Below are 15,850 nucleotides of genomic sequence, written 5' to 3' on the forward strand. Positions count from 1 at the left end.
AATTCTAACTTCACTTAAAGAACCAAACCTGGAGATGTATCATTTATACAAGAGAGACAGTGGTGAGGTTTAATCAGTGGCCCCTGACCTGAGATCAGAACACTGGTGAATGCATGTCTCTGTTGTAAATTGAAACATATAATGTATGCATGTGTCATTTAAAAACAGTTCTTCACATTAACCTACTTTTCCAATCAGCTTAACCAAATGCCATCAGACAAGAGAGCTTTCCACATACCTAGTATTTTTAGTTCTTTAAGGGGTGCTGGTAATATTTTGTGTCTTGATCTGAGAGCTGGTTACATGGGGTGTATAGTTTGTGAAAATTCACTGAACTATATACACTAATGACACACGCAACTGTCTGCGGACTGTACCTTAATAAACAGAAAGTCTAGAAAGGCACACAGGTATTTTATTTCTTTGCTTTCAGTTATTACTACACATGGTGCTTACCAGGATCTAGAGCCCGGTGGAACGGCATGGATGGGTCCAGATGTGTGGGCAGATGGCTCCGGTAAACCTCCCCTGGGGCACTGCCCCTGTGGTGCGCCTCAAAAGGGCTGTGGCTCACTGCAGGGTCTACCCCAGGAACTGGAGACTTCGCTGTGATGCTTTCCCTCTGGGTAGGGGTCAGTGTCGATTTCCTTTCATGACTGGTAGACTTGCTAGAAGAAATCGTAACTGCAAGAAAAAAAAAAGGGGCCAACACCACAAATTCTTAAGCAAACTTGTTAATGTTCATTTCTCAACCACTCAAATACAGACCATATTCGTATAGTATTTTGATCTTCTCTTCCCACTAAACATGTAACAGTAATCTTGCAGAATATGCAAATGTGAAGAACTGGCAGGCACCTCTGTGATTTGGAGACTGCCCCCTTCTGGATCACAGCCCGGGTTTACCCACGAATGCTACGACTAAAAACGACGTGCGACACTCCTCTTTTTTTTTTTTTTTTTTTCCTTTTTGCGGTATGCGGGCCTCTCACTGTTGTGGCCTCTCCCGTTGCGGAGCACAGGCTCCGGATGCGCAGGCCCAGCGGCCATGGCTCACGGGCCCAGCCGCTCCGCGGCATATGGGATCCTCCCAGATCGGGGCACGAACCCGTATCCCCTGCATCGGCAGGCGGACTCTCAACCACTGCGCCACCAGGGAGGCCCGACACTCCTCTTTAAACCCCGCTATACACTGTTTCGTTGTCTCTGCAACCTGATATTCTAATTTCTCTTGATCCTGCATGCATCAAACCTCAGCTTGCTCTCCGCCTGCGTTGCCAGCCCCTGCTAGGCTACACTGAGTCTCCTCGCCCTGTACGTCCAGAGACTTTCTTACCAGCATCAGTCTCCTCCCTGCCCCAGCTGCTTCTTTTCTACATGACGGTATCCAGAGAGGCTTGATCGTCCCATCAGTGCTACCAGCCACAACCCTCTATCATTTTAATGATTGTGGCAAAACACACGGAACATAAAATTTACAATTTTAGCCATTACAAAGGGTACTCTTCAGTGACAGTAATACACATACAATGTTGTGCAACCGTCAGCACCACCTAATCCTTCAGATTTTGATAATATCAACTTTGCTATGATCACACAAACCTGCCTGTCAAAACCAAGAAATCAGGCTGGTTTAGTACATCCCCTCACACCCCAACTTGCTCTAACTTGCAGAGCCTTTCCCTCTGCAGGGCACTTCTCCTCTTTCGTAACTAGAGCCAACAAGGTTTGGGTTCACTCCGTGCCCCCGAACAGGCACTTTCCTCTCCTTTACCCTCCATGCCACCCCTCCCACCGCCCACATCCTTCACGCCCACAGCCTCACAGAATGCAGCCCAGGACCCTGCACGGAAGCCCAGCCATAAATGAGTACCGCAGTACCGTCAAAAATGCTAAGTGGAAGCATGTTTAAGGGCCTTGGATTGCTTCAGGGACCACCTGGTAGAAACCATGCCTCTCAGCTCGCTGATCTACCTGCCAGCAGCATAAACCCCAAGGAGGTGTGGGGTCGTGGCGCCAACAGTAGTACCAACTGTAACAATAGTGCACAGTAACTGAGTCCTTCTTACACACGAGGCACTATTCTTTCCAAGTTCTTTAAACCTATCACCTCATTTTATCTTCAGAACAATCCAATGAGGTAATAAGCCTTAGTATTACACCACCAATTCACAGATGAGGAAACTATGGCACAGAAAACCTGAGGAACAGGTCCAAGTTAGTACAGCAAGGAGAACCCTGATTCAACCCTAAGCAGCCCGGCTCCACAGCTTAAATGTTCAGCCCCACAGCAGACGGCGCCCAGGAGCCAGCAGTCCAGACTGCCTTCCAGAAAAGCTCACGGGTTAGCTGAAAATCTACTCTAAGCATTACTTACTCGAGCATTTCTGGACTCCATCACACTCTGCATTTAGTTAAAACATTAGGCATTTTACCTACAATTATGCCTATTTTAATGTGGCAGCCAGCCTTCCAGAGCCCTAGCGTCAAGCACAGCCAACAGCGCTTTCGACCACCTGGAGCCAACGCTGGGCTGTGTGCTGCTGGCGGAGGCGGGCAGCACAACACAAACGTCAGACAAGGACACGAGAGGAACACACCATCGGGAGCTCTGCTCATCATGGGCGAGCCTCTGGACGCAGTGCTGGCGTAACTCCCCGGCGTCCGCCGTGCGCTGGCATCCTCGTAAATCCCCGGGCTCAGCTGTGCTTTGGGGGCTTCATGAAGCGTTGACCTGAGAACCGAGGGGCCAGAGCTTACCACCGACGTGTGCCGGGAACGCACAGGCTCGCCTGCTTTCACGTCCTCGTATTTTCCCCGTTCGACCGCTTTTATGCTCTCTGGCCTAATTTCCAGTGGAGGCAGCCCACGGGGCAGTCTGCTAGGCCCCGCAACCAAGGACTTGACGTTGTGCTTGATGGCGGATTGGCCTGAACTGCTGTCAGACTTGACGGGTGTGCCCTACAGGGAAAGAGACAGGCGTCACAGGCAGCCACAGCTCAGCCGCTTCTCCACCGCAGGCCACGTCAGGCTCGCGGCAACGACGGCAGCAACGACGGCTGCTGTCTGTGTGGGTCTCCATCACAGGTCCACTGAGCTGGAGCTGCACACTCTCCCACACCAGAACAACTAAGGGTAAAGCAGACACAAACCTTCATGTTTCCTTCCAAGAGACCTGACACTTATAATGCTTATAAGAACTCCTGATAATCACCAGGTCGCACTGCAGCCTGAAGCAGAATGGCTACCTGGGAGATGGAGCCCTCGACCACGGGCCTCGTGCTCTGCCCCACTTCTGGCGTCTTCTGGCTTTCCTGAGTTAAAACATCTTGCCGTGGGATCTCATGGATGGAGCGCCCCATCTCTTTGATGGTGGTGATGCCATCGTAAGGTTTTCCTTTGGTAATGGCACCTTCAAACGCTCGTATGGGCGGACTCTCCCTTTTAATCTGTTTGGGGTACTTAAGGCCATCTTCAAAACTTTCAGTTGTCGCTCTTGGTGTGCCTTCAAAAAAGGATTCAAGAAACATGCTTATTAAATTAATGCCACTGAATTATACACTTAAAAACTGTTAAAATGGTAAATTTTGTTGCACAGAATTTACCGCAATATAAAAAAATGAATGCCTTGCCATCTTGCAGTTTCTAATCAATTTTCGGTTTACAAAAGATCCTTAAATAAATACTCATCGGCCATTCTTTTGGGGGGGAAGGTGTTGTTCAAGATTTAATACATCACTCATCACAATCACAGAACTGTTCTAACATAATGAAGGTGTCTCTGTATTCAAAGATTAGGCAACTATCATCTTCCAATACACTATGTAACTCAGAGAAGAAGTTATAATCAGGATTTAAATATCTAATATTTCAAAAGAGAAGATATCTTGAAAAACAAATATCTTTTTCAGATATCACACACTGCACATTAATTTCAAACTACTTTGCCAGTGAGGCAGTAATGAATAAAAGCAAATGAGCAAAATGTTTACCCTGCATTATGGAACCAGACAGCACAGTCCTTTCTTTGAGGTCAGAGTGAGGGCTCCCCCTGGGTAATGCTCGGCAGATCAGCCCTTTCAAAACAAGGAGGCAATTCCAGAGTTAGACACAACACGGATGTCAGTTCACGCACACTGTTCTTAAGAGGGTGTACTGTTGATAAAAGCTCCATGGAGAAAGGGGTACCATTTTAGATTTGCAAACTATTCAGAAGAACATCATGGAAAAAATAACAAAAGTTGGAAGTACCCAAAATGACATCACCCGTTTCTTTTTAAACATTTTCCCAAATAGAAAATGGCCACAGAAGACACCTATTGTAAGTCAAAAAGTAAAGAGCAACATTTTCAAAGCTAAATCTAAACACCCAGTGCTTTCTGATAGAGGTGAGAGAAAATATAGGGGGATTGGAAATCATTGTTTAGCTCTGAAATATACCTGTGGGAAGGGGAAAACATGAAAGATGGATACCTCAAAAAAAGGTAAAATATATTAAATGAAACATGAAAATCAAAATGAAAGAGATGTAAATAACCTCCTAAGAAGTTTCATGTTATACTGCCAACAAATCTGAATCAAGGAAAGAAAGGAAAGTGAGATTTTTTTTTTTTTTTTTTTTTACTACAGAGAAAATCCAGCTCTTAGAAAATTTCACAGGCCTTCAAGATTGAGGAGTCCTTACCCTGTTTTTAGTATTTTATCTAGATTAAAATAAAATAACTGAGGCAGGTTAAGATTTAAGGAAAGTGAGCCACTAACAAAACCAAACCACAGCTATCATTTGATGAACGCAGGTCACATGCTCAGCACAAGACTGCACACCTGTCTCTAATCCTCACACAATGGTAGGTACAATCCCTTAATTTACAGAGCAAGAAACAGACACAGAGAAATTCACCAGCAAAGAGTGAAGTTAGGATTCAAATACATGTCTTTGCTCTGCCCATTATACCACTCTATCTGCCTCACAATAAAAACAAAGTTCTCATGATGAATTTCACATTTTTAAACTCACTTAACTCAAACAGGAATCATCTACAAATTATATGAGCATTCTAACAGTTACCTACGGTATGACCAATTATGTTTAATTTTTACTTCCCTCCACTGTCACGTACCACTTGATTTACATGTAGATATGAACATAAGTTTAAACATTTATTAATATAAATTTCATGTTAATATATTAACTGTATATTTCATATTACATGCATTAGTAATATATTAATATATTTATATGAGTTTCATTTATATATTGATAATATAAATTTCAGGTTGAAACGACAGAGACTGAATACAACCTAACTCAACAATGGAAATTTACTATACGAAATTCAATGTATCTAAACAGCGTTCTGGAAACAACACCTCACCCTCCAGCGGTGCTGACACAGGAGACTCCCTCATGGACAACCCTTGCTTTAGAGCTCCTTCCACTGATTCATAGCTTCTTTTGAGACTGATTTCATGAGCTGTTCTCGGACTCCTCGTCCCTTCTCGGGCATTCTTAATATCTGCAGGACATAGACACAGGAATTGCTCAGACAGAGCTCAAGGCCTACTGTATGGTAAATAAGTTATCTTAATTTCATAATCTCACACACACACAAAAAAATATATATATATATAAACTGGTCTTAATCTACTATATACATCTGTGCAGATGCCATTTATAAAAACGTTTTCATTCACTCATATATTTATTGAGTGTCAGGCATAAACCAGGCTTGCAGATTAGGTTAACAAATTAAGTCCCTTCCCTCGTGAAACTCAGCAGTAGTGGTGGATACAGATAAATTACCAGGTGGTTACACACAGTAACCGGTACTATGGACAGTGGGCTATGAGAATGCTGGAAGCGGATCCTGACATCTAAAAGCTCAGATAAGGGTCACTGAACACAGCACTGCAGTTCACGAAAGTCACTGTTGACTGAGCCAGTGTGGACACAGTGGGCAAAGGCGAGATTCACAACCTGGGTGGGATAGCATGAGATTTAATCTCACTACTCACAACAGCATGCAATTTAAAACTGAAACTTAAGGATACACCTAAAGATAAATGCTCACATACATACAGACATTAAAATAGTTATATTTAAGCAGCATTTAAATTCAATACTCTTTCTAGGATTATCAGACTATTATCTACTCCTTAATTCTTAACACATAAAATAGGTACCCCTTTAAAATAAAAGTGATTCTATTAAAGTTAAACAAAGATTCTTTTCCTAGGCTAAATCAAATGACCACAGCTGGCGATGTAAGATACCACTCAGGGGACACTTAGTATGGGCTCTGCACTGTTAATCACTTTTCATTGACTGTTTCAGTTAATTTTTCACAAAAGTTCCACGAGAAGTACCAGTATTAACCTTTTTTTACATTACAGAGAGGAAACTTGGGCTCAGGGAAGGAAAACTAACTTTTCCAAAGCAAGCATGTAGGGAACCAGAACCATGTCCTTAGTCACACATTACAACACTGGCTTCAGTGTGGAGATGCAATACTTACTATCATAAGATAAGATGTGTCCACTTTTGCCTTCATAAATAACATGGCCTTTGGATACAGCTTCCTCTCGGCCTTTCTCAGGACTGCTTTCTTCAATGGACAGTCTAGAAATGGGTCCCTTTACCAAAGCCTCAGTTGGTATGCCAGCCTGGGACAGAGCCGGGGTCCCCTGTCATCAATTCAAACACAGGCACAGCGTCAATTCAAACACAGCGTCACTCGAGTTTACAGGAAACACAGACGCTCAGAAAATGTAACCTGCCACACCGAGAGTCAGAGCAAGCCATGTCCTCAAATAAGGCCAGCACATGACGGGAAATCAGACACACGTTTTATAAACGTAAAGAAACACTGTACCTTGGTCCTTGAACCCTGCCATACAAAACTTCTTAAAATGCTAACAGGTATATGAGTTGATGAGCTTTCTTCCTCACCTCAAAGTCAAACCTCTCTGAAGGTACTTAACTCTCAGAAACAAAATGTGTCTTAAGGCCTAAAATCACGCAAATGTAATAAAGCTTTTTCAAAATTTCTAAGAAAAATAAGTCAACAAATTAAGTTTTAAATTAAAGTACCACCACCTTCTCTCATACTGTGATGAGGGAAAAAGAGCTTTCAGTTACTAAACCATCTGCTGGGTTAGACCTCTGGTCATCAATAAGAGGGGACAGAAAACTCAGATGCCCCCGTGCTGTGATGTGACTCAGATTTGGTTAGGTCACCTGCGTTTTCACCATCACTAGTCCTCTTCTGGGTCGCCTGTGGCCACGGTTCTTGTCACCCTTCCTTCAAGGGAAGCACTCATGGAACCTCAAGTGCAGAACACTGTGCACAGTGAGCTGCCTGGGTTGCACGGGACAGTGGGGGGCCCAGCCCCAGCCCACACACACTCCAAAACTCAGTGTTCCCAAAACTCCACTGAGGCCACCCTGAACCCATGTGTCCCTGCAGGAGAGTGATGGGGTCCACGTGTCCGCTCGTGCAGCCGAGAGGTGAGCTCAGTGGTGAACACCCAGAAATCCTCACACCCTCTTTGGAAGTGCTCATGTCACACGGACAGACAGATTGGAAAATCGACAGGCAAAGCCCAGCCTCACTTGATCCAGTTCATTCCACATCCGGTTTGGATACTGGAGCGAAAATGAAGAAGGAAAAATAAGATGCATAGGCCATTTATTTTTCTTCTATTTATATTAAAGTGTTTGCTTATTCTGAAAACTAACATCAGGGGACTGGATAACTTTGGTCAAATGTGAAAGGAGAGATCTGAGAAGTTAGTGTGTAACTTTCCAGATCACTACACACCACATGCTCTATAACCACGTATCAGAAAGAAATCACTGGACTCTTGTTAAAATGGAGATTCTGGGACTTCCCTAGCGGCGCAGTGGTTAAGAATCCGCCTGCCAAGGCAGGGGACACGGGTTCGAGCCCTGGTCCGGGAAGATCCCACATGCTGCAGAGCAACTAAGCCTGTGCGCCACAACTACTGAGCCTGCGCTCTAGAGCCCGCGAGCCACAACTACTGAAGCCCGCATGCCACAACAACTGAAGCCTGCGCACCTAGAGCCCGCGCTCTGCAACAAGAGAAGCCACCACAGTGAGAAGCCCGCGCACCGCAACGAAGAGCAGCCCACGCACCGCAACCAGAGAAAGCCCGTGCGCAGCAATGAAGACCCAACGCAGCCATAAATAAATAAATAAATAAATAAATAAATTTTTTTTTTTTTTTTAAAAAAAAAGGAGATTCTGATTCCATCGGTCTGGAGCAGGGACTGAAATCTCTGCGTTATCCTAACAAGTTCCCAAGTGGTGCTGCTCCTCTGGGGCGCACTACACTCGGTCGGCAGGGCCCTAGGGTTGGCTCTCGAATGGGCGCTCGGCAGAACCCCTGGAGGGCTGGAGAACACAGACCGCTGGGACCCGGCCCCACGGGTGAGACTTCAGGAAAACTAGGGCAGGGATTCAACATTTATATGTCTAACAACTTCCCAGGTGATACTGATGCTGCTGCTCTGCAGACCAAACTTTAACAACCACTGTCCTAGGGAACAGAAACAGAAGTCAAGGAAGAGGAACAGAACAGAAAGCTTGTGACAGGCACACACACAAAAGTACAGGATTCTGTTTACAACGAATTCCCAAAATAGAATTTTCCTTTTCCAGATCTACATTAATAAAGAGGCTAAGGACTGTTTTACATTTCAAACTAAAATTTACATCTAACTGAGGAAAAGAAAGACCTTTTATTAATCAAAATTGGCACCTCAGCCTAAAATTAGAAGAAGATACTTGACTTCTGGTGCTTTTGTCAACACCATCCATATTTCCTGAGACTACAGACCTTCCTTTTCAGAAAGAGCAAAGCAAGCAAACAATTTATAATGATTTTCCTCTCAATTTCTATTTAAGCTGAACACAATGGTAAAAGCTTTACCAGGAAGACAGTGAGAGTTACATGAATTAGAACTTGTTTCTTCTGCCAAGTTGCAAATAATCGACCTTTTCAAATGAACCACAGTACAGATGATACGGCTTGTGGTCGAAAGGATCACATTACTGTCTCTCTGCACACGGTTTATAGATCTGAGGTTTATCATCACTGAGACCCCGTTCCATAACCCAGGACAACGAACAACATAGTCACAAAACTACTGCTAGAGCAGCCAACACGCTCGACACATCACTTCTGGTTGTCTCATGAATGAGCGCAACTAACCTGGGTGATAGAGCCCCGGAGGGATGGGATGCTCTCCACAGAAAGTTTGCTGGAGGGAGTTCCCCGAGTTATACTTCCTTCTTGAATGGCTCCTGTAGTACCTGAATAAAAACAAAATCATTAGCGAATCACACCCCTGCACCTGCAAAAAAAAAAAAAAAAACACAAAAAAAACAAAAAACCAAGCAAACAAAATCAGCCCCTACTTCGAAGAGAGGAAACAGCAGCACAAAAAGAATAGTTTTTGTTTTATTGAAATGTACTTTTAAAATAATTTTGCAATTATTAAAAAGGACTGTAGAAATATGAAATTTCAAAGTTTTAAAGTCATTTTTATACAGAAAGAAAACTTACATTTAGAATTTAAAGGCTCTAAGTTAAGAGCCCATCATCATTAAAACACATTAATGACTTCCTTTGATATATTTATTGGGGACCAGAGTTTAGTATTTCTGCCAAACAGCATATTTTACCTCTGACCATTCCTTCATGTTGGGCTCTGACCAATAAACCCTCAGGTTGTGAGTTTTGGCTTCGGGGAGAAAACTCTTCTTGCTTGATGTAGGGCACAGTAGCTACGGACCAAAGCAAGAGAAAGTGAGCTCAAGTGCTGAATCCCTGACTGTGACACTACAAAGGCAGAGATGGCCACGTCCTCCTCACTGACCTGGCTTGGCGGCCTCCTGCTGCCGTGGCAGTCCCAGGGAGATGGAGCCCGCCGAGGGCTTCGCTGCCTCGGGAGCATAGGAGGCCTGATTAGGAGAAGGCAAGTAAGTGCCGGGTGTTCCCTAAAAATAATGTTAAAGGACTAGAATAACACTGTCTTTTCACAAGGTCAACTATATATTTAAGGTACAGGTTTCTGTTTATAAAACTTACCACTCACCCCCCACCAAAATTAAGAACAGCTATTTCTAAAGCAAGAAAATCCCTGACACAGATTGGTTAAATTTTAGAAGTGTTTAAAGGGAGCAAGATATGTCTTCCAAAATTACCATAAATTTTATGAATATGCATTACTAACAAATTACATAAATAAAAGCACTTAACCATACACTCAAAATGTAAGCTACTATTATTAACAACATTATCCCTCGTAAAAATGCTATGGGATAGAAGCACCAATGAAAATGGTGGAGTAAGGACTTCCAAGAACACTCCTCCATAAAGGCAACCAGAAAACTAGCAAAAATTTTAAGAATCAGCCTTTAAGAACTCTTTTCCAACGCTTTAACCAAAGGCTTGTAGAAATCTGGGAGTATTTATTCAAGAAAAATGGCAGAACCTAGGTAAGAACCATGAGCTCTGTGACACTTGGACTTGCTCTGCTGTCCCTCCCACGCCCCCCACCCCCCAACCCCCGCCAGCTCTGTCTCAGCCTTGAGAACCCACAGCCCTCGATCATGGTGAAAACCAGCAGTCCAGCAGACAGCACAAGGGAAAGAACGGGGTTATCATTCCCAGGTAACTGTCATGATCAGACTGGTCTGACGGTTCTCTGAGAGACTCACTTGCAAAGCTGTCTTTTCTGGCCTGACTGTGGTGGGGAAGAAAGTTCAGGCTTGTCAAAAACTATCAGAGTCAACGGACTAACCTCTCCACTGGCTGAGGCAGGAGAGAACAGCTAGGGCGATAAAACAGGCTAAACAAAAACCTTAAGAGGAAAAGCTAAGGGAAGAGATATTCACAAGGGATTTGAAAAGCTCCAACATCTTCCTAGGAACCTAGAAGGCCAAGTGCACGTGCAAGGCTGTGTACCTGCCAGGGAAGACATGAGAAGGACATGAGTTCTCACCGCTGGCTGACCTCAAGGCTCTGAGAAAGCAGGAAGTGAAGACTAAGGCAGAATTGTCAGCTGCCTGGCTGAACGTTGAAGGCATATCCCAACATACGCACACACAGCCCCTCAGTAAAGACTGGGAAACTTCCTCTTTCTGGGCACTGAACTCTCTGTCTAATCACTAGCTGACTGCTAATTAAGCAAATAGAGACTTCAGTGGCCACACAAGAATACAGACTTTACTGAATTAGTTCAAATAAACAACAACAAAAGTATACAGCAGCAGCAACAACAAATCCTAGGGAGAAAGGAGAATCTGATTTCCAGAGTTCTACATTATGTTATGTGTTTCAACCAAAAATTACAAGACATGCCAAGAAACAAGAACGTATGATCCATACACAGGAGGGTAAAAAAAAAAAAAAGCAGTGAATAAAAACTGTCCCTGGGCTTTAGACTTGTTAGGAAAAGACTTTAAGTCAGCTATTATAAATAAGTTCAATGAACTATAGGGAACCATGTATAAAGAATTAAAGAAAAGTATGAAAATGATGTCTCATCATATAGAGAATATCAAGAAAGGGAAAGAAATCATAAAACAGAACCACATAGAAATTCTGAAGTTGAAAAGTATAAGAATTGGAGAAAAAGAAAAACTCTCAGCAAACTAAGAATATACAGAAACATCATCAATCTGATGAAGGGCACCTATGAAAAGTCTGTAGTTAACATACCTACAAGTGAAATACTGAATGCCTCCCTCCTAAGATGGGCAACAAGCAAAGTATACTCTCTTCACCACTTCTATTAAACATTGTTCTAAAAGTTCTACCCTAACCAGTTTAATAAAACAAGGAAAAGGAAAGGCATAAAGATTGGAAAGGAAGAAGTAAAACTGTCTTTATTTGTAGACAACACACATACAGAGAAAGTCCTAAGAAATCTACACCCCCCAAAAAAAACAAAAATAAAACCAAAAAACCCTATCAGAAACAGTAAGTAAATGTAACAGGAAATAAGGTCAAGATATAAAAATCAACTTTTTTCATACACCAGAAAGAACCAGAAAAGGAAAAATTTTTAAATATCACTTATAAAAATATAAAGTACATTATAAATAATCAAATTAACTGATAGTAAAGCTAACAAAACATATACAAAATCTCTACAGTGAAAATTACAAAATACTGCTGAGAGAAATCAAAGACCTAAATAAATGGAAAGACGAACATGTGCATGAATTAGAAGACTCAACTTTCTTAAGAATTAATCTACAGATTTAATGCAATACCAACCAAAATCCCAGCAGAATTTTTTGTAGGAACTGACAAACTGATTATGTAACTTATATGGAAATACAAGAGACACAGAAGAGCTAAAACAATCTTGAGAATAAGAGCACTGCAGAACTTATACGACATGATCTTAAGACTTACTATAAAAACCACAGTAACCAAGACTGGTGCTGATGAAAGGATGGGCAAGTAGGTCAATGGGACAGAACAGAGTCCAGAAACAGACCCAAACATGCAAATGGGAGAGAGAAAAGACTTTTCAACCAACGTGACGGGAATGCAGATCCACATGGATGGATGAGGCCCATCCTTGCCTCACACTGTACACAGAAATCAGTTTCATATGGACCTAAATACAAAAGCCAAAACTATTAAGCTTTCAGAAGAAAATCTAGGAGAAAATCTCCACGAGCTTGAAACAGGCAATGATTTTTTAGAGAAAAAGAACCAGTCATAAGAGGGAAAAATATATATATATAGACTTCCATCAAAATTTAAAACTTCTACGCATCAAAACACACAAGCCACAAATAGAGAAAAAAATATATATATATATAAAAAACAGAATTTTCATCTGTGATGTATAAAGAACTTCTGCAACCTAATAACTAAAAGGTCCAATAAAAACAAATAATAAGACAGTCACTTCACAATCAGATGTACAAATGGCCAATAAGTGTATGAAGCGTGCTCAACATCATTTGTTATCAGGGAAATGCAAAATAAAACCACAGTGGAATACTACATACCTACTAGTATGACTAAAATAAAAAAGATTGACAACAGCAAGTGGAACTCAGACTGTGCTGGTGGCAGTGGCACTGTAGAGCCACTCCGGAAAACTATGAAGTAAAACATCCATCTACCCAGACATTCTGCTCTCAGGGCCTATACAAGAGAAATGTAGCCACATGTCTACAAAGAGCCCGGTATAAGAATGTTCGTATCAGCTTTATTTACAGCAGCCAAAAAGCAGAAACAACTCAGGTTTCCATCAACAAGAAAATGGATAAACAAATTGGTATGTTCACCCAATGGAGTATTATTCAGCAATAAAAAGGAAGAAGCTACTGATTACACAAAAACCTGGACGGGGACTTCCCTGGTGGCACAGTGGTTAAGAATCCGTCTGCCAATCCAGGGAACACGGGTTGGAGCCCTGGTCTGGGAAGATCCCACACGCGGCGGAGCAACTAGGCCCGTGTGCCACAACTACTGAGCCTGCGCTCTAGAGCCCGTGAGCCACAACTACTGAGCCCACGTGCCACAACTACTGAAGCCGCGCGCCTAGAGCCTGTGCTCCACAAGAGAAGCCACCGCAATGGGAAGCCCGTGCACAATGACGAAGAGTAGCCCCTTCCTGCCGCAACTAGAGAAAGCCCACGTGCTGCAACAAAGACCCAACACAGCCAAAAAAAAAAAAAAAAAAAAAAATTTGGACAAATCCCTGAAATCATTAATGCTAAGTTAAAGAAGACAGACAAAGAAGAGCCAAAATGTAAGACTCCATTTATATCGAGTTCTGGAAAAGGCAGAACTAACCTACAACAACAGAGAGCGCTTGAGGCAGAGGAGGAAGAGAGCCTAGGAGGGGCGGAAATGGCCCCCAGCCCAATGGGGGCACGGTCACTGGTGGTGAATGTCAGTCAGCCTGACTGAGGCTTTACAATCAGACCACGTCAAGAGAGAGAGAGAGGCCAAGGTCAGAATAAACTAGGGCTTACCAATCATCTACAATTTAATATTAGAACCTTTAAAATAGTTATCCTCTAGTACTTGAAACTATTCCATCTCCATTCATGCTACACTACACTTCACGGCACACGCACCTTGCCCGAGCTAAACCAGACGGGTGCCACTGTCACTCAACCTGGGCACCTGACTCCAATAAATTTCCTGTGTGTGGTATGGAATAGAAAATGACTGCTGCATTTTCAGGTCACTGTCTCTTCATAAATAGACACATTTTTATTTATTAGGACTCTGACAAATTAATATGGGAAGGAGGGACAATTTTTACCAAAGCAAAAAACAACAGGCCATCTACTGGGAAGAGAAGCCCTTTTACCTGTGAGATGGAGCCTCCCAGTATAAAAGATGGTTTTTCTGAAGCCACTGTGGTTTTGGATGATGGGATGAGAGGAGGAGGTGGCCTAGTGGGTCGAGTTGTTGGAAGCCGAACCCCTTCAGGGAGGTTAGTTATCACTTGATGCGGAGCAGGCTGGAGGACTTTCAAAAGGGAGAAAACATTATTTAAAATAGTCAATTTCCTAGTTTGCGACATTCCACCTATCTCAATTGTTTCTTTAATCACATTTAAACTGTAAGTGCAAGATGAAGTTGAGGATGAACATTTCTGTTTTAAATTTCTTTCACTTAAATTAAACCTGTATCCATACTCAGGTCACAAATGGTATTTGTGAGGTTGAAATACTCAACTCCCTGGCAAACCAGAGCCTTCAGGCTGACGTCCATTTCAAACTATTTCTGCTCAGCATATGCAAGTGGCAAACAATTTTTTCTCTCTCTCCATCACTCTTTGGACCTCACAATGGAGGTGAGAAAAAGGGTGTTTCTTAGGAACAGCTGATATTACAACTCTGGAGAATATACAGATTGACTGACAACCAGTTATACGTCCTCTTTGCATCCTGCATAATTTGGAAACATTTGCTGATTCTGACTCTCACAGACACCTGAATTTTTTTTAGGAGGGTGGATCTCAAGGTTTTTACAAAGTACATGTACTCTTAAAAGAAGGCAGTCAATGTTATAGTACACATGTATGAACATAAACCTCCCAGTGGCCCAGTGCATCTCAACTGAATACAACTGAAGATGGAATGCAGAGAAATTCTGAAACAGCAAGGACGCATCCTGGGAGTAAACCACCCAGGTCATCACGTGTAGGTCGATGGCCAGCAGCCACGGCACAGAGGAGCGGTATTTACCTGGCGGGACACTACAGCGGGCTGCACTCACATCGGGCTGTGGCGCAGCTTTACTGACTTCTCTCGGAGAGAGGCTACACGGTGATGCTGACCTTGCTGCGGTACTGTGCATCTGTGCTTCCTGTGCTAGAGCACGTGTAACCTCAGAATAAGGCATAGAGGCGACTGATTTTCCTATGAAAGTTAAAGTTATCAAAATAAGGGAAGAACCCCATATTAAAATAGTAAGTGTGAAAGGACCAAGCCCACACCATCCAGGGGCAGATCCAACTATACACTACTATCAACATCTAAAATTCCCGGGGGGGAATCCACCCACAGAGAGGTTTTAAAAACCCCTATAAATCTAAATCTTCTGTGTAAGCGTCTTTACTGTGACCTAATAAAATCCTCAAAAATTCAATTACAACTTTTCCTTTCAAATCACAAAGAACTTCTCTTTCCTCTCAATAGGAGAATCAAGTATTTTCACATGCAATAAAGACCACAGCAGGCAAACATCAGATTATCCAGTCATTCTGTGAATTCAAGTATGGCCTGAATTAGAGGCCAGAACTCTGAGGATTTCACCTCTTATAATTAGCCTGTTG

The 15,850-nt window shown here is 42.8% G+C and overlaps 1 protein-coding gene across 15 annotated transcripts in view; it reads right to left on the reverse strand.

The window, feature by feature from the left end:
- Nucleotides 1-15,850, reverse strand: part of NCOR1 (nuclear receptor corepressor 1) — a 149,383-nt gene that overhangs the window by 22,130 nt on the left and 111,403 nt on the right. For 14 of the 15 annotated variants that reach the window (XM_060082958.1, XM_060082960.1, XM_060082973.1 and 11 more), the window contains 10 exons: nt 14,378-14,538; nt 9,902-10,022; nt 9,708-9,809; nt 9,235-9,335; nt 6,516-6,684; nt 5,376-5,516; nt 3,993-4,076; nt 3,249-3,505; nt 2,601-2,961; nt 457-684 (listed from right to left, as the gene is read on the reverse strand). In XM_060082958.1, coding sequence (XP_059938941.1) covers nt 457-684; nt 2,601-2,961; nt 3,249-3,505; nt 3,993-4,076; nt 5,376-5,516; nt 6,516-6,684; nt 9,235-9,335; nt 9,708-9,809; nt 9,902-10,022; nt 14,378-14,538 — 1,725 coding nt within the window. The remainder of the gene's footprint in view (nt 1-456; nt 685-2,600; nt 2,962-3,248; nt 3,506-3,992; nt 4,077-5,375; nt 5,517-6,515; nt 6,685-9,234; nt 9,336-9,707; nt 9,810-9,901; nt 10,023-14,377; nt 14,539-15,850) is intronic. The other variant, XM_060082969.1, reaches the window with a different exon arrangement.

This window comes from Mesoplodon densirostris, chromosome 18, assembly GCF_025265405.1.
Source record: "Mesoplodon densirostris isolate mMesDen1 chromosome 18, mMesDen1 primary haplotype, whole genome shotgun sequence".
In the NCBI taxonomy this organism is placed as follows: Eukaryota; Metazoa; Chordata; class Mammalia; order Artiodactyla; family Ziphiidae; genus Mesoplodon; species Mesoplodon densirostris.